Genomic DNA, 24,870 nt, shown 5'->3' with positions numbered 1-24,870 from the left:
CCAGAAATCCAGGCAAAAACGCTGAAATACCCCAAACCCTCATAACGTCTATCGATACACACATCCAAGGTAAACTCCCATAAAGCGTAGAAACTTAAAGATACTTTTCCTGCCCAGCAACCGTACGCAGAACCAAGTACTTCCAACCACCGTGTAATATGAATAGTGCTTGTTTTCGTAACGTACGTATGTAGTGGAATTACATAAAACGCAGTTGTTTTTAAGGCCAGCACACTTTTTTTATCTGCTGGTGACGACGAAGTGGTTGTCATTGTGAGTTCCCGTCCGTGTGCGCCTGTATGTGTGTGAACTTGTGTTGATTTTGTCCGTGCGGGGGAGCGAGACAGCTAGTGGGTGGGGGGAAGGCGGCGGGGGGTCGGCAGCCACAGAGTTTCGATTTTCCATCCATATATCTACACTCGCAGCGAAAAACGAGAGCGAGCAAGCCAGAGAGAGCGACGGGCAGAGAGAGCGAGAGGAGCGCCCCGTCTGGTCTGGTTCATTTTACCACACTGCGTCTTTGTCTGCCGTCGAGTCGGGAGCTCCGCGTCTGGTGTGTAGCATTATTATTATTCTGATTATTCCGATTACACTGCCTATAACCCAATACTCCGCTCCGCCCTGCCAATATTATGCACAAAAACAGTGCCTGCGTGTGTGTGTGTGTGTGTCGGTGTGCCAGTGCGAAGAAGTGCAGTTATGTTGGGGCAGCAGCCAATGCAAATTAACCCGTGTCTACACCACCAAAGGCACACATTTTAGCCCCATCATCGTGTTTTGAAACGCCACAGAGCAGCGTAATCGCCAAAAGGCAGCCAGCCAAACCAGCGTTTCGTGGGTATACATATTCACATGCGAGTATTCATATAATCAATGTGTTCAAAGAAAACGAAACGAAAGGAAAGGAAAAAAGAGCAGTCGCTGTGAAGTTGACTGCCATGACTACGCAATAGCAACAACAAGAGGGGCACCCACACACACGCACGCACGCACACAGGCACTCGGCTAGGTGGGTCCTCTCTCGCCGCTCAGTGCCGCTCTCGGCTCTCTCTGGGTTTCTTTGTGCTCCACGGGTGTACACGTGTGTGTGTGTGTGTGTGTTCGGACTCCATGGGAAAAGCGAATATTTTGATGTCTGCTTGCTTGTGTGTGTATATGCGTATATTTTTTATAATTTATTGTTTTAATTTTGAAGGGGGGAGGGGCTGGGGCGGGGAGTGTGACCCCAACTCGAACGCCGACCCTGCCCAAGTATGAGTGGTAACCTTTCGATCGGAGTTCGCCTCCCTGGGCAGTGCACACCCACAATTGTGGTCAAAATAATAGCTAAATCGAGGAAATGTAGTCTTTTTTGGTACCATTTTGAGACCCTAAGAGGCCTCTCCTACAGACATGTTATCGCCCCCATTTAGCCTCTTAATCTATGTTTAGAAATGCACTTATCTTATCTGTATAATAACATTTGCCCCAACTGCCCTAATCAAACGGGGCGTTTGTGCGGTGACAAATCCAGAACAAGTATCTGGAGCTCTGAAAACACTCTATACACCTAGAAGCGTGTGCCACTGGGCCTTGGCAGCCCGAAATAAATCGTAGCATACTTTTACAGGCCCTAGAAGTAAAATAGAGTTCATTTTTGCTCATAGCTAATGCTCTTTTTAAACAGATCTGCTATTTTTTAAATTTTAATTCTAAAATATACTTTCTTAAGTGCCACTAACTTTACTCTTAAAAGACATTTCTCTCCACTTCAACAACTACAAAGTAACCACATTCCGCAGAGACTACAAGCCAAAAGATAGTTTTCGAGCACTATTATTTTAACTGCAACTGTATATTGGAACCACAACTACAACCATTATCGTTATGATAGTCAAGCATTTGTATATTGTACTGCCTGCCTATTTTTACGTCTAATTTGCATTACATTGGCATTAATACTCATTGGCCGCTATTAAAACCGGGCTTTATATATAGTATACATATGTATCTAGAGCTATATTTCAATATTATCCCACATAAACATAAACATTTATTGCTAACCAAACTAAACCAACCCCAAGTAATTAGTTTCTCAACTGAATGTAATAGCAATGTTTTCTTTTACTTTTATTTTCTTTGTTTTAGCATACATACAATATTTTATTGCTGGTTTTGGTGGTAAATTTGCATTGTTAACGGCCGCGGCCAGACGTGCCCCGCTTCTTTAACACACACGTCTCTCAAACGAATACCGATCATCAAGTGTTTCCCCCTATTGACTCTCGTATAATAGCCACATGTAAAGTCGAAAATCCGAAATAATAAAGCCAACAACAACTAGCGATACTGATACCGAAAAGCAACTAAACCGAAACCGAAACCGAAACCGAGTGTATACTAAATACAAGCCCGTCTGTACCACTTAAGACTGCCATCTCTGCCCTTTTGCGTTGCCGTGCCGTGCCAACCGTTGACACGTTTGTATCTGGCTGTATCCGTATCTGTATCTCAAACTCATTGACCAACTGCCGCAAGCGCAAAAGCAAATGTAATCTGCAAACTGCAAAATGCAATCTGCACCCACCCGAATCTCAGCTCAGCTCGACTCCTAAACGTTTAATCCTCGAACTGCCTACGAAAGCAATGAGCCAACCCATGTATCAGCCAACCTGAACCTGAAATCAACCAGGCAACCTACCAACGGTCAACCGAACGGCTTTAGTTTGTAAGCTTTGTTTTTTTGTAAGCCCACTACTACTACCTGTTAAACATACTATACACTAGCGAAGACTGATAACCGAAGGGAGCGCACTAAGTGCGATTTAGACATGTTGTAATTAGTATCTGTACTTGTCCTTTGTTCTCCCAGTGGTTCCAATGCGATCGATCTAACCCATCCATTTATGCTATATACTATATACTAGATACGACAACACGACTTTGTCACACTGTTTGTTTTACTTTGCACATGTTCGTTTCCTACTTTACGCCTAGTATTTATATTACCTACTTATAGAGCACACACACCCAACACCCAGAACACCCAGAACACGGCCCATGTACGTTAAGTGTAACCCCTTTATCTGTCGCTCTCTTGATCTGGAATCTTTCGATTGTACTAACTGCCCGCCGGGCGATAAGTGATAAGTTCTGTAATCAGTCATCCGCCCCGCCAACCTCGATCCATCCATAGCCCTGCGAAACCCGAAACCCTAAACAGAAACCCAAAACCCCCCCAAAAACAAACAGAACCACTAATATTGTTTTTGTTTAGTTGACACATTCATGTAAAACACACACACACACACACACACACACACACACACACACACACACAGCAACACACATCTAGTGATAAATATGTATGTATATATGCGAGGGGCGGCTTAACGATGGGTTATCGTGTTTAACAACTCAGACTGGAATCGCTGGAAGTGTAAAATTTATCGCTACCACTTATCATTGGCGGACGGAGTCGGCGGAGTGAGCTCACATATACACATACATATCCAAGATACCTATGTACCCGTAACTGTTAACTTATATACACATATATCTATATCTATATATATCGTATCCGTATCTGTATCGGCAGCTTTTCCACATACCCCCAATTACATGAATTTATATACATTTATATCGTACTTATGCCCAGATAGTTGAAAAAGAAACTAACCACGCACGTATCTCATCTCAGTTCCATATAATTGACAACCTATTAAAGCTACACTGTTTAAAACAAACTGAAAATTGTTGCTGTTTTATTTATTACGATTACAATAAATATCTACATATATATCCACACACAAACACTCTCACACGTATATATACATCTCAATATATACACATATATAAATATTTTATTATCCTTGCCTAAGTAAGTATTTTGCCTACTAGAGAAACCATAAATGTTTTGTTATTGAGCATGTTGGCTTGTTGGTTGTTTGCTTTCTGTTCTGGAGCGCGGGTCCGGCTTAGAGTACTTCTTCCTAAATAAATAATAATAAAAACCAAACACAAAAATGTAATAATAATAAATACCACAAACCAAAACACCATAAACATCTAGCGCATACGAACCTTTTCCGTTTTCGATTATAATCTGAGCTGGTGGCCAAGGAATTGAGCGGAGTTTTGTTTTTTTGAAATAAACACGAAGTTGATAAGGGTCTTAGGATGGAATTAGATTTTTGTTGGGTAAGATTGAATTCTGTTATGATATATGCCATTTCCTCAAGAATTCGCTAAAGTAAATAAATGTTATTTTGTTGAAAAAAAAACGTGTTAATAGTATCTTTGCGAATAGAAAACACTTTATGCTGGGTAAGATATGTTCAAAATAGGTTACATGTTGTTTAATGGAGTTCTGATATGGTATTTCCCTTTTCCTCAAGAATTCGCGAAAGTAAATAAATGTTAGTTTCTTCAAAAATATCAGTGTTATTAGTATCTTAGATACTAGATAATAGTTGTTAGTGGGTAAGATATGTTCAAAATAGGTTTCATGTTGTTAAATGGAGTTCTAATACGATATAACCCATTTCCTCAAGAATTCGCAGAAGTAAATAAATGTTAGTTTCTTGAAAAAGTAAAGTGTGATTATGATCCCAAAATAAAACGGATGTATATTGAGTTACTTACTTTTGAAAAGGCATATTTTAATATGTATAGTTTCGAGTCGCCAAATAGAAAAATACATTAAAATACTGTTGTTTCTGTGGAATATCTTTTACAAACATTAAACTGTTTTGTATGTTTTTCAAAAAACTTAAAGCTGATCAGTTTTCGAAAGCCCCAAGTGCGTTCAGATTGCAAACGGAACGGGGCTGCCTAGTTAAGTGTACAAGCGGTCACTTTATAAGCAAATCGTCTCGTTTTTACTCCCGCCCCGCAGCTGTGTGATTAAAAGATTAGCCCCAAAGAAAGCTCTCGCCCAGTCGAAAGTCGAATAGCAACATCAGCAGCAGCAGCGGCAGCAGCAGCAGCAGCAGCACCTGCAACAACACCTGCAACAGCAGCAGCAGCATGCTCAACTCGAATGCCAGCAGTGGCAACTTGGGCAACGGCAACAACAGCATCAACAACAATCATGGGGGCAGCAGCCGGCGACCCTTCTCCCGCAACTCCTCGTCCAACCGCTCGCATCGCGGCGGAGGGGGCGGCCTGGGCGGTCGCATGCTCTACTCGCCACACCCACATCCGCACGCCCACGTCCAGCAGCAGCAGCAGCAACAGCAGGGGCAGCAGCGCTCCGGCAACAACAACAACAACAACGGCCTTTTACCCGGACACAGTCCCTGGTGCAACGTCAATTTGAACGGCGGCAACAGCAGCAACAACAACAACGGTGGCAACATCAACAACAACAACAGCAACAATGTCAATAACAAAGATGCAAACCCAAATTGGTAAGAGCCGAGAGCCGCTTGCGTTTTAGAACCATATCCACCCACTCACTCGAGATCCTCGCGGAGATCGAGCTGGAGTTCTATGTTAGCCTTAAGTGACATTGAAATGAAAAAGCGAATTTGAAACGTACCCGCCCCCCCGAATCCGATCCGAACCGCTCCCGAAATCCCTCAATTGAAATCCATCCATGATTAACAAGACATATCCTTGTAACCTCCCCCACGACTAGTACAGTTTATCTACTTTCTATCTCTATCTCTATTTACACCTGAACTGAAACGAAAATCGCTTTTAGGCTAAAGGGAGAATTTTGTAATTAATGTCGCGTTCAGTAGTGCAACCAAAACATTTTAATTGGCCCTAACCGTTGAATTTTCGAAGCACTAAACATACTCGTATAAAAACAAACGCTTGCATTGCGCCCACTTGATGGCGACACATAATGGATATAGTGTTATACCGTTTATACCCCTCGATCATTTGTAATCCTCTTGCGTTCCGTACATTTTGTGTTCCGTTCCTCGTCGAAATTGGCACCCCCTAACCCGACTATACTAATTACCATTGTAACTATCCCAGCATCAACATCAACTACCACACACTCGTACATACACACCCCACATGATACTATCCGACGTTTTGATTTTGTCTAATGTTCTATCGTATGTACATTTTCTAAACGCTTTTATTGCCATACCCGAAACCATTTTGGGCAGTGTGAAGTTCCGTAGAAGATAACGTATTAACCGAATCGGAAACCTCTTGATTTCGATTGTAACAACTTAAAGAACGTTCAATGTTTCATAAACTTAAGACCAATCAAACAGTCCCCCAAGAAAATGCATGAAGAGCACTTGAAAATGGCGAACCCAACTTGTTACGTAGCAATTTCTCTTTCGTTTCGTAGTCGTTTCTTTGTCCCAAACGCTTCTTCTTCATTTTGCGTAAGCGCGCCTAACGGACTTAAGTACTTACCAGCATGCTATCTCTCTCCCAACCCCACTCTCCGTCTCTCTCTGCCTCTCAAGAACATCCCCAAGGACCTACCCTAATCGCCATCCCCTTCTCTCTCTACCACTTACTTTATACTCTGGGTAGTTGGCTTTTACTACTTTTACCTTTATGGGCCTTTAGACTCCTTGGAGCAGGCATCAGTCGTAGACTTAAGTGAATTCTAATTGATTGGTCGAGGAAGAAGCGCCGACGACGGAGCCACCGACAAACGACGATTGTAAGCAATTAACAAATGTAAAGCCAGTTGGGGGTAAGTGCTTTTCATGCAGCATCGATAGAGGGATTATACTATATTAATGGAGACTCGAATCTTATTCGTTTTTCAATTATAGTTCCATTGCATAGCATTGATAGAACTCTTCAAAAAGTGCTTAAAGATATAATACCTAGTTGTTTTTGAGGATTTATAAAAATAATTACATTTAAAGATCATGAAATATTTCCATTATTATTCTATTCTCTTGTGTAGAATGTTCCACTACAATATCAATAAGATATTATAGTATCTCCCATCCTTAGCTAGGTAGCTATACCTTTTGTTCTATTAAGAAATCAGTTAGGATACCACATGCTCCCGACTTCAAGACCCAACCCCACCCACAAAATTTTTGATTTAATCTGCCGGTTTCTATTATTTCGATTACCCTACTTTCGTTATACGCATAGTGTCGCTTCACGTTTTACGCTATTCGTTGAATTTATACTAAAACCAATGCAAAAAACCAAGAACAAACATAAATGCGATGATAAATATGTGAAATGCAACCGTGAAAAGTGCAAGCCAAGTATGAATTTAGTTACAAAATTTCCTCTTTATCCAAACCGTACCGTAACTAGTTGTAATTTTCTTTCGATTTCGACATTTTATGAATGATGCATTTTAGTTGAGTTTCTTGATTGATAGCTAAGTATGTTGACGACTGTTGATTGATGTATTTTGCTTAACTTTGCGTAGGTCGAGGCGAACCGAGTCGAGTTTTGCAAATGATCAACAAACTCAGCTTAATGTTTTACTTATTTATTTGCATTTTGCACACTGCGGCTTAGAATGTTTGACCAACCAACCTCATAGAAATTCCAAAACCAATCAAAACCAAAAGATATTCAATTAAGCAATGAAACCGACCAGTTACCGAAGTATAGCAGTTGAATCAACTCTTTTTAAATAGCTCGAGCATATCCTTCTTTTGATTTACTCCTCGCTCTCTCTCTCTCTCTCTCTTTCTACTCTCTTCTACTACTGACTGTTTGTGTGTGTGTGTAGCATTAAGCGAGCCACAATAACAACAACAAGTACAGCATTGTATGGTCATTGTCACACTCTGTTTATCAAGTATTCTACTTTGTCGTCTACCTAAGTACGTACAGCTGTGTTTAAAAAAATAGTAGTGAACAAAAAATTATAAGAAAAAAAAGTAAAATACCATGGTTCTTGAACAGATTTTAAAAGTAGTTAAAGCAATAAAATATTTTAAATTTTTATAAAAATAAATTAATTAGACTCTTTGAAAAGTAATATAAGTACATTTCTGGTAATTTTGAATACAATTCTATGTTGATATATTTTTGATCACAGCTGTGCGTGCCATAACTAGTTGTTCTTTGATTTCTAGCCAGTTGCAATCGCAGCTTTTGCATCTAGTCCGTAAGAGTTGCATACTACCTACTACGTTACGCAGACACCGGCTTACGTTACGATTAACTATACCGTTCGGCGCTTAGACACGCCCCTTTCCCCACTCTCTTGCTGTGCGTGTACATAAGTAACTATACATAGGCATAATAACTACTGTATCGTGTGTGTGTGCCCAGCTCAATCACGATCTTTTGGATCTCCGTTCTGTTCCATTTCCGTTTCCGTTCTCACCCCGCTAAGAAACCAAGAAAAAAAAGAAACAAAACTGTAATTCGTAAAAGCTTTTTCACAGGCTGAAGAAAAGTTGTTTTTGTACCAGTTTATTTACGTTTTCGGTTTACGTTCTCTTTTGTATAGTTTTGGAGCATGACCAGCACTCTCTCTCTCTCTATCTCTCAAATATATATATACTACGTATCCAATGTATTTCTCTCGTGTTTAGCTAGTGAGAACGGCCTATTACGTTACAGTTGCCTTTTTGCCGTTACGTTAAATTTGAATAGTGTGAAGACCAGTGTGCGATTGGCGTTTCGTTGTTTTGATTTCCGTTTCCATTTCGATTTTTTGGTAAGCGTAGTGTGCATAAAAACAAAGCGAGCAACAAATAAATAAATAAAATGGCAAACTAACCAAATTTCCACCTAAAATGCATTCAAAACAAAAGAGCAGAACTAAAAAAAAAAGGAAATAGAAAAATCTGCAAACGATGTGAAACTAATTAGTACGTACGTATTTGTTTTATACTAAATGTGTGTACATATCGATATTATATATATATATATCTATATTAAACTAATATCTAATTATTGCATTTTGCCATTTACATATATATTATTTTTATCTTTTTCGTTTTTCTTTCTTCTTCATATAAAACCAAAAAAAAAAAACCGAAAACTACTGCAAAATAAAAAAAACTATATAAATAACGTATGTGTGTGGCTACCACTCTGCATATATACACCACTACTACTACTACCTACTACCTGTACATGTAATATGCATACAAATAACTATATATGGGTTGTGTTTAATACTACCACACACTGCTACTGCATTGATTTGATTGAACAATTTTCAACTGTATCTCGTACAACCGAATATTATACTCTCTATATATACGTATATATGTATTACATATTATCTAAAACAAACTGCAACCGCAATCCTCAAAATCGAAAATCCAGCGATGTACAAACAAGTAATTCTAGCGGAACTTGTATTTATAACAATAGCAAAGCGCATCATCATTACAACAACAGCAACAACAACGGTCACACTCAGAGCCACAGTCACACTAATCACCCACATGCCCATTCCCCACACCAAAGTCACCAAACTCACCCAAGTCACCACCCGCCCCCCATGCACAGCCATCACCCATCCCACCACCCGCATTCGAGTCCACCACAGCAGAGTAACAGTTACCGCCACGGATACCCATCGCATTCCCCCAACTCCCCACCACACAGCAATGGTCATGCCAACAGTAACACTAGCAACCCCAGTAGCCAGCGTCCTGCGCAGCAGCCCTACGGCAGTAGTTCTAATCCCCTAGCCCATCCGAACCACAATTCCTATGCCAGCTACTACGAGATGTGTGCGGGCAGTGCGGGATCTGGTGCCCAGACCCACACCTATGGCTCCATGTCCGTGTCCCTGGTGCGACTGAATCCCGCCCGCTTGTGCCTAACGCTAGGTCCTGCCACGCCTCCGCTCAGCCAGCGGCTAGTGTCCTTCAATCCCCGCTCCCCTTCCAGCGCCAGCTCCAGCTCCAACTCCAACTCCAGTTCCAATTCCCATTCCCGAAGCCCCAGTGATCGTGATCCGCATCGTTATAGCCACCCATTCGGCCAGAACCATCACCCCAACCCGCATCAGAACCAGTACCAGTACCAGTACCAGTACCATCCGCCTCACCAGTACCATCCATTGCATAACCCACAGCAACAGACTAATCGCCAATCCCTCCCGCTAACACGAACGAATTCAAATTCAAGCAACGCAACAACTTTCAATTCAACCTCAACCAATCCAACAACAAATAGTAATCCTACTGATGTTGTGAATGTAAATTCTTGTACCGACTTAATTCCCCATGGGTCTTCTTCGTCTGCGTCTGCGTCTGCGTCGTCGATGCTGCCCCACCACCACCACCATCAACAACAACAACAACAACACCAAATTAATAACGCATCCGCACCCATCAATAGCCACAGCCAGGGCCAGGGTCCAGGCAACTCGCCCAATCTTGGCCACAATCACCAGCGTGGCTACAACAACGGGAGCAACGGCAACGGCAACTGCAACGGAAACGGGATCGGAAACGGGAACGGGAACCGTGGCCTCGGCAATGGAATCCCCAATGGCAATGCCAACGGACCACCCGACTACATGAACTACCGCCGCGGCCTGTGTCCCGCCCTCTCGCGCGACTACGTGGGGGGAAACAACAACGGGCATGGCCACAACGGTCGCCGCTACATGTCCGACCATCCGAACAACCCCTCCTCCTCCATGAACGGCCTCATCAACCCCGGCCACCACCAGCGCAACTACAACGACAGGAACTTGAACAACGTAAGCTGATCATCCATGTTTTGTGTTTGGAGGAGAGTAGGCCTTCCCTTTGCAGTAGTCCAGCGGGAAACGTGTTCCCAGACACAACACCTTTGATAGCTCGTTTCCCACTCATTTGCTAAAATTCACATCGATCGTAGAAACATTTCGGTCGCCAGCATCGTTTCTCGCGGGGTCTTAAATTCTTTCGTAGTCCTTTGCCCAGAAGTATGCAGGTTCTTAGCCCTAGTTGATAGCTAACCCGGCTCGTAATCGCTTGTGATCCTCCCCAGCACTTTGGAAACTCCGACCAGGGCGGTCCGGACCATCGGGATCGAGCTGAGGGCTCCTCGTACAACTTTATGCGCAACGGCGGCAGCGGAGGAGGCTATGGTCGCAATGGATCGCACTACCAGCACATGGCCTATGGGAACAACAACGGTGCCTCCACCTCCTCCGGCGGCGGTCCGGGGCTGATGGGTGAGCTGCCCTCGGGCTCGGGCCTGTCGGGCTCCTCGCTGTCGCTGAACAACGGACCCGGCGGACCCGGCGGCCTCAACTCGGACAGTCCGTCGCGCAAGCGCCGCCGCATCTCGGGAAGACCACAGAACGGGTCGCAGCCCCAGCACCGCTGCCTGATGGCCCACGTAAGTGAAGCTTGAACCCTCTTAAACAGTTCCCCAGTTCACCGGCAATCCCCTCCAGATGCAGCAGGGCAGTCCGCCGCTGCGACGTCCTCGCCTGCGCGATGTGGCCACCTCCACGCAGCAGCAGCAACAGCAGCAGTACGGCCAGCAGGTGCACCATCCCCAGCAGCAGCAGCAGCAGCCTCCCTCCAACTACCACCCGATGCACCACCACCAGCCCCAGCCCCACTATGTGCCGCAGCAGCAGGTGCCACCGCCGCACGTGCAGCGTTCTCCCTGGGACTTGGGCGGCGGAAGTGGAGGAAGCAGTGGTGGACCGGCCACCTCGAGCAACTCGGTGGGTCCCATACTGCAGCAGGTGCAGGCACCGCCGCAGCCACCGAGTCACCAGCAGGCGGTGGGCTATCCGCCGGCACCACCGCAGCCCGCCTCCCTGATGGTGGACCTCAATCTGAACCAGGTGCCCGTGAGCCTGCAGCTGCGTCCCTCGGAGCCCTTCTGGGCCTCCTTCTGCACGTATCCCATACCGGCGCAGGCCAGATTGGCGCCCTGCCACCTGCATGGTGTCTACACACAGCCCTTCCCCACCGCCCCGCCTCCTGGACTGGCTGCCCCGCCGCTCCAGCAACAACATCAGCCACTCATACAGGGTGAGTATCAGGTCGATCATGGGCATATGGCCAACAGAAGCTTATATCTACTTCATCCTTTAGCCCAGCAAATGATTGCCCAGGCCACGTTGACCGCCCAGCAGCAGCAGCGCGATGTGGTGGCCATTGCGACGGCCAACCTGGGACCCATCGAAGCATCCGGCGCCCATGGCCATCCGCACGCCCATCCACATGCCCATCCGCATGCCCACATCACCCCGGCCATCCACATCACCCCGCTGAGCGGAGCAGCGGCCGCGGCCGCCACCCATCACCTACATTCCACGGCGGCGGCTGCAGCGGCCGTCGCCGCCCAGGCCAGCGCCCAGATGTCCGCCGGCCCGCAGCAGATCATCATCTCGTCGGACCGCCGCACTTTCCCGCCCCACCGCCGCATCCCGCGCTTCTGGCCCGCGAACCATGGCCACCGGCACGTCCTGCCGCCCCAGTCGCTGGCCGCGCACCAGGCCCCGGTGCAGATCCAGGGCGCCTCGGGCATCATCAACCCCGGCTTCTTGCTAAACTTCCTGTGAGTTCATCTGCTTAAGTCGAGATCCTCGATCGTTGTGTGATGATTATAATGCCCTTTGCAGTGCCATGTTCCCGCTGTCGCCGTACAACCAGCATGACCTGAGCTCCGGGGACACCAATGAGACGGAAAACTACGAGGCGCTGCTCAGCCTGGCCGAGCGCCTGGGCGAGGCCAAGCCAAGGGGACTCACCCGCAACGAGATCGATCAGCTGCCCAGCTACAAGTTCAACCCGGAAGTGCACAATGGTGAGTGGATAGCTTATGGGGAACTTGGTGGATAAGCTAACAAGGAGCCAGCTATAAATATTACTCATTCGACTAGTTGTCCAGAAAGAAAGATTTGCTTTATACTAAATAATAATATATTTAATATCAGCTATTCCCCATGCCCGTTTGATGGGAGACTGCTGATCCCTTATTTAAATACAATATTTTAGCAAAGACCACATTGCGTATACGCAATAAACTAAATTTGCCCGAAAAAGTATGCTACATATTTTTGTTTCCCCAAATTAGGTATTACGTTGCGTATACGTAATAAATTCTGCTTACGTTGAATGAATGTGTATGAAATAAGTTAAATAATAATATTGATATTATCAACTTGTTATTTATGCAATGTTATTGTTTACCTACAAAATATGAAAATATGGCCCCTTTGAGCACACAACTTAAAGCCAGTTTCCGGCTAATTTCAACATTATTTATCCTTTTTCTAAACACTTAATTCCTCCTCCAGGCGACCAATCATCCTGTGTGGTGTGCATGTGTGACTTTGAACTGCGCCAGCTGCTGCGCGTCCTGCCCTGCTCCCACGAGTTCCATGCCAAGTGCGTGGACAAATGGCTAAGAGTGAGTACCACTAAATACCTATTGAAATTCAGTTAATAATATAATATATTCCCCCACCAGTCGAATCGCACCTGCCCGATTTGCCGGGGCAATGCGTCCGACTACTTCGACGGCGCCGATCAGCAGCAACAGGCGCAGGCGCAGGCGGCATCGGGGGCAGCGGCCGCCCTGAGCAGCACTTCCGGCAGCAATGCCGGAGTGGCGGGCACCTCCGCGGCGGCGGCCACCACCGCCAATCCCCAGCAGAGCCAGGCGGCCTAGATCCGCGCCCAACGTATTCCACCACCACCACACTAAACCTCCAGCTTTGGCTTTTCCGGGCGGTGAGAGGGGACGGGGTGGAGGAGTTATTTTTGGGGGGGTGCCAGGATGGGCCAGCGGCGGGGGAGCCACCCATCAGCCAGCACCCACGCCATCACTTGATGTAACGCGCAACGAATCCAACTGCCAAACCGTCGACGCTTCCCCCTCAGCTAAAAGCCCCCGCCCACAAGGCCGGCCATGCCCCCCGACCGCCCCATCCGCCCCCCTGGCCACGCCCTCGCGCAACTCGACGCCTCTTCAATAGCTTGTCGTAGACATTAGTTTGTATGTGAGTAATGGTAACCGTAATTAGGAGTAACCCATATATGCATACCACCAAGAAATCAACTAGTTAAACAGCGTCTAAAAATATTATGTATTGTGTGTATAGAGAACGATTTGTAGTAAAGCCGTACAACAAGTGTCTGTATATAAGCCAAGATTTGCACAAAATTCGTAATAGATTTTCTTTGCCTTTCACACTCTCGAGAACATCCTGTAATCCATAAATATCAGATATAAACGAACAAACATAGGACTATTCAAAGTGCTTGGCAGCGATCGATCAAAGTTCTGTCAGGGGTATTCAGGAATTTTTAATCCCAAAGATTGATGGAACTTTGAGATGCCGCTGCCAAATCCAAGTGGTTTATCTTAAATTGTTGCTGTCCACACGCATACCTAAGAATAACTCTATATTATAAAGGGAAGAATACATATTTAAGCAAGGCGGAGTATTTGTGACTTGGATTTGTGTTTCTGCGTTTTAAGTTAGGCTTGCATATCTACAGCTTCCTCTACGTATTTTGTATTTACTACCATTACTTTTATTTTTTTTAACAACGTACTATATTACCCTTATACGAGATACCAGAAAACCAGCATAAATATAGTGCATTGCATTTTATACTAATTGTACGAACTGAACCCACTGAAAAAGTTCTTCTTCTTGCACTAGCAAAACCAAAAAAAAAAAACAAAGAAAATGATATCTTTAAAGAGGAAAATAGATCGTATATATATTTTTTCGTTTCTACTGTTTGAAAATTAGTAACTATAAACGGAAGCAACTAACCTTGAAACATATAAGCAATCTTTGAAATCGACTAAGCCAGGTGAGCGGAGGAGGATAAGCGTTTCAGCAAATATACTATATATATAGATGCATATACCCACTCGAACACACACACACACACACACACTGACAGGAGGGAAAGCAAGCATATAAGAATTTAAAGTGCAGGCCTAGGACAACACATATGCATATTGGTGGGCTTATTAATGTATTTGTAGTAGACGTGTGCGTAATTAAAGCAAAACCCAAGGCAATCGCTATGAGAACACAAGCATCGTAATATCGTAACATCGTAACATCGTAACATGGTAACTAGACTTTTCCAGGGCCAGCGTGCGTGGGCGGTGACCTCCGGCGCCGCCCGCCGACCAGTCCATCCACTTCCGTAGTATTTTTGCCTTTCGAACTGTAACGTCTGTAGCTCTAAACACAAGCATTAACGTACACACACACATCTTAACCTCCTTCAATGTGACTTGTCTATTAAAATTGCATCAGATGCGAGTATTACGAGTATCGTACACACACCCAGATATATAGAGAGTTTCCTTCTGATATAAGCGATTCAAGCGAACTACGTGCACTAGCCTTTAAAGCCGGAGTAGGCGAAGGAGAAGGACAGCTAACAATTTTTACCAATATACATGTACAAGTACGAGTACCATACAATAATTATCTATATCTATCTATCGATCGATCGGTATACACATAACCAATTAACGTGGAACTAAACCAAACGAGAAATGAGAAGAACAAGTAAATTGAAATGATTCCTGCCCTCCATTCGTATTAAAAACCATTGAAACTAACTCAACAACTTTTTATAGCATATATATACTATGGATAGCATTGATTTTTTGTGAGAATGGATATATACATAACATTAGTTTAGCCTCTTCGGGAAGGCCGTAAGCCGGCGTATCTATTGGCTCATCCGTTGCTTATAGCGAGAGTTTGCAGCACTTTTCCTACCCCCGAGCCCCTCGGTCCCAGCGCCCCCGTTCTCAAGACCCTTTATAAAGCTATGCATTACTGAAATCTTGATACCTAGTATATGTGTAAATCGTGTGTGTATTTATTATATCCGGCATTCGTCGCGTTCAGGGATGTACTGTATATGTCTAACCTTTGAGAGGTAGTTAATATGATCTTGAAGAGATCATATATATATGGAGGCATGTCCGTTTGTCCGTATCACATACTCTCGAATTGGTTCTATATAAGCTCCCTTTGCCTGTTTGTATCTTAAAAATCATTTGAATTTCTGATAAATGCTATATAAATCACAGACTTTCGTTGAAACCTTTGGATGTTTTTAAAACTCATCAATCAAACGCCTTAAGGTATGCAAGCTATTTTTGAACAGGACATTGACTGCCGGATATCACCTAATCGGACCCCCGATTATAGCGTTCTTTCTTGTTTTTACTCTATGAATGGTATTTCCAAAAGACCATTGTAAAGGTGTTGTGCTTTTCTAGAATTTTATTAGTAGGAACATCAACTGAATGATAAACGAAAACCCAAATAAAGTTTATTTTTTGTCACAATAACAGAACGTTATGATAAAAGCAAATAACTATATATATAGAATATATTATATACATGAATTGAATACCTTTTATACGTGCACTGACATAATTACTTACGAGTATATGTAAAAAATTCAATCAACCGAACTAAGCAGAAGGGAAACTTTAATCGATTTTTTCTTTTGATCCGGTTTCGATACTTTTACGCTACCTTTGGTTTGTTTTATATCTCTCCGTCTATCCTGAACTAACGCACTAATACTAGGTGTTTCCATCGAATAGTTTTCTCCAACTCTCTTCGGGTTTTTATTTTCCAGACAATTAACAAAAATCAAAAGCTTATCATAAAAATATATTTATAGTAACAAAACGAAAGAAAAAACAAAAAAAAAAAACACAAACAAAAAAATTATAAAGTTTTGCTGTGATGTACGTTATATATATTTAATTACATAAAATGCAATAAAATTTAAAACATATAATGCATAATTCCAAATTATTACGACAAAACAAAATATGAAAAAGAAGAATGATTATGAAATACAAAAACATTTTATGCATGAGAATTTCTCCAAAACAAAAAAAAACAAACAAATAAAACCAATATGTACGACATACTATAACATCTACACTTGTCTAGAATTTATGCAATTTTAAATGTGACTATTATTTTACATTTTTGTAGGCAAGAACCGAGACACTCTTCTAGTAATTGTAAATCAGTTAACCATAGTATTAAACAAACGTTTTTCAGTGGCATTGTAACGGTGAGCGGGCGTTTTTAATGTTAATTGCAATAATTTCGATTTTCGGTTTTGTATTAACTCGCAAAATTTCAATAAAATTCAATGAACGTCAATAAAAACGAGTGATGTGTTTTTCTGTTCTTTTGGGGGATGTTAAAATAAAAAAAATATATTATATAACGATTTAATAATATAAGTACCCCATTTACCTGTTTTAGAAAAGTGGTTATAAATAGTCTAGCAATCCAAAAGCAATTTGTGATTTTTATTGCCAAACAAGTTATAAAAAAACAAAATGATCTAACAGGAAGTGAGACAACCTACATACGCACCTATAAATGTATAAGTATTCAAAGCTAACGAGCTCTTTTATTAGAATAATATATCAGATAAATATTGAAAGGCAAAAGCTAGCTTATAAAGTATCTTTCAGATACGCAAAAACCTGGGAAAGGATCCCCTTGAGATGCATATGACAGCAGTCTAATCCCAAACCTGATTAAGCTTGGAAACGTTCGAGTGGGAATCGAAACGATCGCATGATTCGGACATTTGAATCAATTAAATCGAATGCTTATCTTTCACGCCCGAAAACCATGCTCACCAGGTCTTTAACCAACTTTACGATGGCTTTCCAGCGTTTTGGCCAGCATTAGATGGCCGCATAGGCCTGCAATCCCCGCCTGTCGCAGCATATGGCTGTGATTGGCATTACCGAAATTCCACATGACTTTGTTTCAACAGATTTGCGGCAGAAAGAGTTAACAGCAACAGATGTTCGGGCCGCAAAGCGAAAAAAAGGCAAACGAGTTGCCAACTAGGGACTGAGCTAAGGCCAGCGAGGGAGACGGGGCGAGTGTGGGAGAAAGAGAGCGGTGGGGGCAGGGCCGCAGTTAGAGTAGGGTTTAGGGGAAGTTTAATCTCTTAAAAAAAGAAAAACCTTTAAAATACTTAAAATAAATTATTCTTATTGATGTATGACACTGAAGTTTATTTGAGGAGCAGGGGGCTAACTTACCATATGGATCCCCCTTTCTACGCCCCTGCCCACAGGTCACCGGAGAGCAAAGGAGAGCGGCAGAGCGCGGGCGACCGAGAGAGCAACTTGTTTACCCGCCACCCACAACTGGCTGCTGGAGCAAGAAGAAGAGGAAGATCACCTCTGCTGGCATTGGCAGAGCATTTTTGCAGTTATTTTTCAGACTCTGTTTTTTTAAGCGCATATTTTTGCTGTATTCGAGTTTGATTTGTTTTGGTTTGGCTTGGCTGTCGCTTTTGCCCCACTGACGTCACTCGGCGGTTGAGGTCTCAGCGGTACTGCCATTGCCTTAGCCATTGTTGTTACTTTCGTTGTTGTTGCTGTGGCCCACCACGACACTTTCTACAAGAAAATGTTGAGAAATCAAAAAAGATGCGACAGCTTCTTCTCTATGGGAGGCACTGGGAAAAATAATTAATGGATACTTAAAATCGCCTTAAGTCGAACTTTTACAGCTCCCAGCAGATCGGTTGAAATTATACGTATGAACCTATGTTCACTTATCAGTGAAATTTTTCCATTAAAATTTTTTAGATTTGCCAATAGAGCTTTAAAAGGCGAAAATACCTATCCAGCTTTCAAATCATGTATATTTATTCTTTTTTATATAAACAAAGTTTTTATTGGAGTCTGCAAAACGAGAACATTTTTTCCCAGTGCACTCTTGTTGGCCTCTTGTGGGCTTGTGTATGTGTAATAGCCGCAAAAGTTCATTGGGAAAGTGCAACCCGAACCTGCTGGGAAATAAGACCGCCATTGATTGATAAAGAAAATCCCGTTTAAATGGCATAAACGATCGTCTGTTGTACTCCCACCGCCCCGAAAGCAAATGTAGCCCATTTAGAGAAGCAGGGGCAATTTAATTGATGAAAACGCGAAGAATGCAGTGGCAGAACGTGCCAGCCGCTACAGTGGGTGCCGTCGGCGAATTACCATTTCAAAAGGCCACCAATTGGGGTTGATTTGTATGGGAGTAAGCGAGAGAGAGAGAGATGCTAATAAGAGAGACGGATCCCTCACAGCTGTTATCATTTGGAGTCCAATAAGAACTCTGCGCACGTTGGTCTCTTATTGGAAGTGCCAGATGCGGGTTCTTTGATCGGAATTCGCGTCCAACGTGCGTGGATCGAACTTTACGGGCCCCTAATCTGTATAGGCTTCGATTGCTTGTTTTGATTAGTTCGTTCGTTTGGCTGGGCCTCCTTCGTGTGTGTGTATTCGTAAGTAAGTGGGGATGACATCACCGACGCTCCTCTCGCTCCGGCCTGGCTCCCACTCGCCGCGTCGCTCTCGCAAGCTCCTCTCTAATGGAGCGATCTCTCTTGGCTTCCAACACCTTGTGGCCGTGTGTTTGTGCAGGCACAGTGGGCGTATACTCTTAACGTTGTAAAATTTCAATATTTAAGAGGATTGTATGTTGAGAGTATGTTGTTTTCTCACTTTTGCAATATTTACAGGGATTATTTTTTTGTTTTTCTCTCACTTTTGTAATATATGAAGGGGTTTGCTTTAGTTAGTGGAAATGAACAATATTTAAAATGGATTACCAAATGAAAGAAAAATATTGCATTAATTTTACTAGTTAAGATGGACAATTTTTACTTTTAATTGGGTAAAAAAAAAAAATAAAAATACGCACATTGCTCATACGCACTGTAATCCTAAGCAAGCAACAAAAATTGCTCATACGCCAGGTTGGTTACCTAGTCAAAAAATATATTTTTGAATATGACTTAGATGGAGTAGAGCCTAGCCCACTGTGCCCACTCACACCGAGGAGGTTGCCTCGCTGTTTGTTGGCCAACAAACGCCGTGAGCGAGATACGCGGATACTCAGATAGAGAGCCGCGCGAGAGAGCGCAGCGCCACTCTACGGCTCGAGTTGTATCTTCTCGATTTTTTCAATCAGTCTTTTGGAATTCGCGAAACAATGCGGTCGCCGTACGAAGAAAGCGCTGCTGCCGCCGACCACAAGTACCAATACCAATACACCGCGGCCAATAATAACAATAATTACTATAAAAACTATAATGCGAATGGCAATGGGCAGGCGAATGGAAATGGCTATATAAGTGGCGCTGGCGGTGGCACTGGAACCGCCAATGGCAATGGTAATGGCAACGGCATACCTTATCACGCGCGCGAGAACTCTCTGCCGTTCAGCTATGGGATAGCCAAAACACCGACGCCGCTGCGCAAAACGCCAACGCCGACGCGGGCGGATAGTTTTCTAGACTTTGATTTTGGCACCAATACTACCAATACCACCAGTGCTACCAATAATAATGGGAGTTCGGGAGGCGATATGATAAAGCCGCCCGCCCGCCTGACGAGCCCTTTGCTGGTGCGCAAAACGCTGGGCCAAGGCGGCAGTCCCACCAGCTCGACGAACACCAACACCATTGCCAACACGTACCACTACAGGTCGAGCAGCGCGGCGCCGACGACTCCGACCCCGCTGCGGGACAACTTCGAGCAGCTGCTGCGGGAGCGACGGGAGAAGGTCTACAACGAGTATAGGAGCCTGGACAGGGAGTCGTCCTCGTCGTCCGGGGAGCGGGAGCGGGCCAGAGTAGCTCCTCCACCGCCCCAGCGGCAGTACTATCCCAGCGATTCCTATGGCAGCGGGCTGAGGAATGGCAGCAATGGCAATGGCACCCTGTACCGAAAGAGCCCCTCGAATGGTCAGTCCAGCAAATACAACTACGACTTCGAGTTCAACCTGAACCTGGATGATGTCAAGCCGGAGCCCACTCCCTATACCACGCGGAACATCCAGTTCGAGGATCTGCGACTGGAGCAGGATGTGCCAGATGGCGTGGTCAATCGCCGGACCATGGAACGCAATTATCACACAATTAACAGCTTGGAAACGACCCACAAACGCCAGCCGCTGGAGCAACTGGGCGCCGTTTATGGCCAGAACCACCTGGAGGAGACACTCACGCGCACACGTCGCGATCTCTCCGCATCCACATCGACATCCAAGTCCACCTCGCCGCTGCCATTGCCGGCCATAGCTGCGGCTCCAGCTCCAGCACCAGCTTCGCCCATCTATGCCACCAGCACGAAGAGAGTGAGCAACCCAAATACCAATGGCCAGCCGCAGATGACGACGCCTAGTCCCACCAGCAGGCCAGAAACGCCCGCCTTTCCGGTCACGCCGCGCACTCCTTTTGGGGCATCGTCATCATCCTCCTCGTCCCCGTCGGCAACGACCCAGTTGCCCCCGGAGGCCATCTACCAAACAGGGCCACGCCGCGGAGTGCCACTTGCGCCGCAGCCGCTGGAGGTGCACGCCGACTCCGTGAGATTCGCCCGGAGTTCGGCCAAGTTCTGGTACAAGCCCAATCTGACGCGCGAGGATGCCATCGCCCTGCTGGCCTCCGCCCAGCCGGGCACCTTCCTGGTGCGGGATTCCACCACGTACAAGGACTCCTATGGCCTGGTGGTGCGGGTGGCCCAGCCACCGGCTGGTTCGCAGGAGCTCGTGCGTCACTTCCTCATCGAACCCACCAAGGGGGGAGTGCATCTGAAGGGCTGCGATGACGAGCCGGTGTTCACTTCACTGTCTGCACTGGTCTTCGAGCATTCCATAAACCAGCTGGCGCTGCCCTGCCTGCTCCGGCTGCCCGATCGGGACATAGTGCCTCCGGTGAGGGCCACCACGCCGGCCCAGCAGCATCTGCTCGCCCACGGGGCGGCCACCAATGTACTGTGGCTTTACTCCTGCGACACGGAATCGCTGACCGGCAATGAGGCCATCCGCAAGGCCATCCGGCAGATGTACGCCCTGCATCCCGCGCCGCAGCCCACGGAGGTGCACTTCAAGGTCTCCTCGCAGGGGATTACTCTGACGGATAACACCAGGAAGAAGTTCTTCCGCAAGCACTACACGGCGGATGTCATCTCGCACTGTGCCATCGATCCGGAGAACCGGATGTGGACCGGCGAGGGCGAGCTGGACAAGAAGACCATCTTCGCGTTCGTGGCCAGGAGGTCGCACAGCTCCACGGACAACCAGTGCCATGTCTTCTGCGATTTGTCCGTCAGCCAGCCGGCGGCGGCCATCGTCTCCTTTGCCAATCGAACGCTGCCCACCGAAAAGCTGCGCAACTACGTCCTGTAGGCAGGGGGCGCGGCAAGGGTCAACAGGTCAGCGGGCAGGGTTCCACTTTCCACGCGGAGTGGAGTGGCGCACAGGCAGGTGAGACGCATGACGGGTGCAGTTTTGTGGGGTCATAAAAGAGCATTTTTGGGTGCGGCCCGGCCTTGGGAGGCGTAATTGCCGATTACAGTGGTCCTTCGGAAAGAAGGACAGGAAGTTCTAAGAGTTGCAAAAACCAATGTTTGAAAATTTAATAAATAATAAGGTTATGTTATAAAAATTCTAAAAAAGGTATTTTTGAACAAGCAAATCCTAAAGTCAAATTTGAAAAATAATATTATTTAATTTATAGATACAATTTTTATTATTAGATTAGGAAATTAGAAAATATGTATAATTATTAATTTTTGAAAATCAAATAGAATATATTCCTACTGGTTTTATCATTAGAATATTCGTTGTCCAAGGTTTCTAGAAAAAGCTCTTGAAAAAGTTATCAACTATTTGAGATACTTATCAACTATACTAACTTTTTATGCATAGGTTACTTCTGTGAAACCATTTGCTTTCCGCACTAATTTGTTTTAAGCATCCTATATGTGTTTGTCTAAAACAAAATGTTTCCGCGACTTGGTTGAGACATCTTTATTTTTAGAGAGACTTTCCCTGTTGTTTGTTTTAAAATAGACCTTAGTTGTGCTTTCGGAACTACACATTCTGCCATCTTTCGCTGGCTTTCCTCGTAGAACCCCTTTCGCCGCCCAAAGTCCAATATTTGCCCTACCAAGTTGTCACTGTAAACCCATCATCGTTCTGCGCTGCAAATGGGAAAACTATTAAAAACGCTTCGGTTTCCGGGGCCCTTCCGTGGGGTTCGTCTTGGTTTTGTTTATTTTACATAACGCCCTGGCTGTTTGTTTGCCCAACGGTTTCCATATACTGCCGGGCACACACAGCCAGACATCTGTGTGTATATATATACAAGCGCCACATAGAAGCTACACGTTTTTCGCAACGGAAGTCTCTGTCATGAGTCAGTCGCCCATAAATGATGGGGATTCGATTCTGGGATGGGAATCGGTATCGAAGAACCTGCCAAATGCTGGAGGACCGCACCCAGGCGGCGGCCCTGCTGGGCCTTTCCTTCGATTTGATTAATTTCCCCCGGTTCCACGGTCATGTGCCGAGGTCGTCTGATAAGGCCAAAGCTCCTAACTGTGCAGTGCCATGCTAGCCCCCCATATTCGCTATCAGGCCGCCAGGTGATCCGCTGGTCTATAATGAAAGAGGCGAACATTTGGCTAAAAAAAGATCTGCCCACAGACAAGTTTATAGTTATTGCCGCGTTGTTTGTTTAGCCTTAAAGATACATATTTTGGAATCACTTGATTAGAGTAAGAGATCTCACCGAGAACATTCTCAAAAGTTCAAGCGATTCCACCTTGAATTTTCGGAATTTTTCCTCCGCCAGAGGCTATGGGGCGGCGTATGCAAATAAACAGAGGTTCGTAGAAATCGATTTTAGGTCTGTATATAGCGCAAAAGTTGAAATAAATTCAAACGAAGCGGCCGGGGGCGGGCGTCAATTGCGCATTTTAGAAAAACCGCACAGAAACCCCTATTCCAGGCACGTCTGGGTTTATTTTTTCCATTTATTCCACTCCCGACGAGGTTCGGATGGGAGTTAGTGTACATAGAGCCCGCGGAGGGGTCTAAAAATAAAATAATATTAATATTGGAAAGAGGGGCCCCCATTGTTTGCTCGCATCGAATGATCTATTTGATCCGCAATTAAGCAATTATACGCGTACACCCCACATATATGGCAGATTGGAATTTACGAGCTTGTTTTGCTGCGATTTAAACCGAATTTCTGCTCTCATCTCTCTTGCAGGCCAATGGATTCAGTCGCCTTTGCGGAGGAGGTGGATGCCGGGCCCAGTGCTGTAGGATGTACTAACTAATCACTTTACGAAACCGTGTCTTGCGATATAATGAGTTAACAGAAATGATGTCAGCCGTAGTTTATTTAGACACGCACACACTCGGAAGGCGGCGATATTTATGGCAAAGCTAAACATATGTACCCGGCACACATGTGAATTATCAACTCGAATTTGCCAAACGAACAGTGGGACAAGTGGGCCCTCGAGTCTGATAACACCCATTCATTGTTGTCTATACGCCCTGGGTATTAACAAAGCCCATGAAGATTATATAACTCTCAGAGGGAACCACTGCAAGGAATCTCGAGCCACTGTTTAGAGGTTGAGCCACTGAGTTGAGGGTTCATAGGCGAAAGCACTTTGGCGGTGTATATATTGTGTGTTTTGATAACTAAACTAATCTAGCGCATAAGCCTGAACCCATTAATGTTAGTCTAGAAAGTTGTTGAATAAAACCCAAAAGGGCAGGCCATACCAGGCAGCTGCTCCCTAATTTATACCAGTAATATCCATATGAATATGTGTGTACGCTTAAGCTCTACTAATGCAGTCAATATGAATAAAGTGCAATGTTGTTAAATGGATAGAAGGCTTTTTAATCTGCATCTGGTAATAATTGGTTATCCAACTAGCAACACAGACACTGCGTTCTACATTTCAGGGCTGTAAATGTCATATATCAACGGGCCCGTGTGCTGGCTGGCTGGCTTTTGTTGAACAATTAATAGTTTACATATGTACCCACGGGCAATACACACAATACACAACAATTGTTTAGAAATTTAATCTTATCGTCTGCCCGCGACGCGATCTCTATGGCCAGCTAACCACTGTGGAAAGTGA

At 44.8% G+C, this 24,870-nt stretch overlaps 2 protein-coding genes across 9 annotated transcripts; both read left to right on the top strand.

The window, feature by feature from the left end:
- The first annotated feature begins 23 nt into the window (after positions 1–23).
- On the top strand, positions 24–17,053 carry LOC108024546 (E3 ubiquitin-protein ligase RNF38). Of its 8 annotated transcripts, none has more exons than XM_044090912.2 (10): positions 24–69; positions 2,128–2,707; positions 4,877–5,390; positions 9,226–10,618; positions 10,891–11,244; positions 11,303–11,894; positions 11,958–12,423; positions 12,488–12,672; positions 13,166–13,278; positions 13,339–17,053. In XM_044090912.2, the coding sequence occupies exons 3-10, from the start codon at positions 5,008–5,010 to the stop codon at positions 13,537–13,539; spliced, it is 3,687 nt and encodes a 1,228-aa protein (XP_043946847.1). In that variant the 5' UTR covers positions 24–69; positions 2,128–2,707; positions 4,877–5,007; the 3' UTR covers positions 13,540–17,053. The 8 variants fall into 8 exon arrangements, with proteins under 8 accessions (XP_043946847.1, XP_043946845.1, XP_016950010.1 ...); XM_044090910.2 differs by having other exon boundaries at positions 53–182; XM_044090911.2 differs by lacking the exon at positions 24–69 and adding an exon at positions 396–553.
- A 2,842-nt stretch (positions 17,054–19,895) lies between these two features.
- LOC108024735 (tensin) lies at positions 19,896–24,616 on the top strand. The gene is made up of 2 exons (XM_017094831.3): positions 19,896–22,180; positions 23,976–24,616. Exon 1 carries the CDS (start codon positions 19,904–19,906, stop codon positions 22,100–22,102), a length of 2,199 nt encoding a protein of 732 aa, XP_016950320.1. The 5' UTR covers positions 19,896–19,903; the 3' UTR covers positions 22,103–22,180; positions 23,976–24,616.
- The last annotated feature ends 254 nt before the right edge of the window (positions 24,617–24,870 follow it).

Source organism: Drosophila biarmipes, chromosome 3R (assembly GCF_025231255.1).
Source record: "Drosophila biarmipes strain raj3 chromosome 3R, RU_DBia_V1.1, whole genome shotgun sequence".
Classification (NCBI taxonomy): domain Eukaryota; kingdom Metazoa; phylum Arthropoda; class Insecta; order Diptera; family Drosophilidae; genus Drosophila; species Drosophila biarmipes.
This window is presented reverse-complemented; position numbering and strand designations above follow the sequence as displayed.

What these genes read in the sequence shown, in the direction of transcription:
- LOC108024735 (XM_017094831.3), top strand. Translation starts at nt 19,904, where the DNA reads ATGCGGTCGCCGTACGAAGAAAGCGCTGCTGCCGCCGACCACAAGTAC.
- LOC108024546 (XM_044090912.2), top strand. Translation starts at nt 5,008, where the DNA reads ATGCTCAACTCGAATGCCAGCAGTGGCAACTTGGGCAACGGCAACAAC. An exon ending in ACGACAGGAACTTGAACAAC is followed by an intron (nt 10,619 to 10,890) that starts GTAAGCTGATCA and finishes GATCCTCCCCAG; the next exon opens with CACTTTGGAAACTCCGACCA. An exon ending in GCGTGGACAAATGGCTAAGA is followed by an intron (nt 13,279 to 13,338) that starts GTGAGTACCACT and finishes TTCCCCCACCAG; the next exon opens with TCGAATCGCACCTGCCCGAT.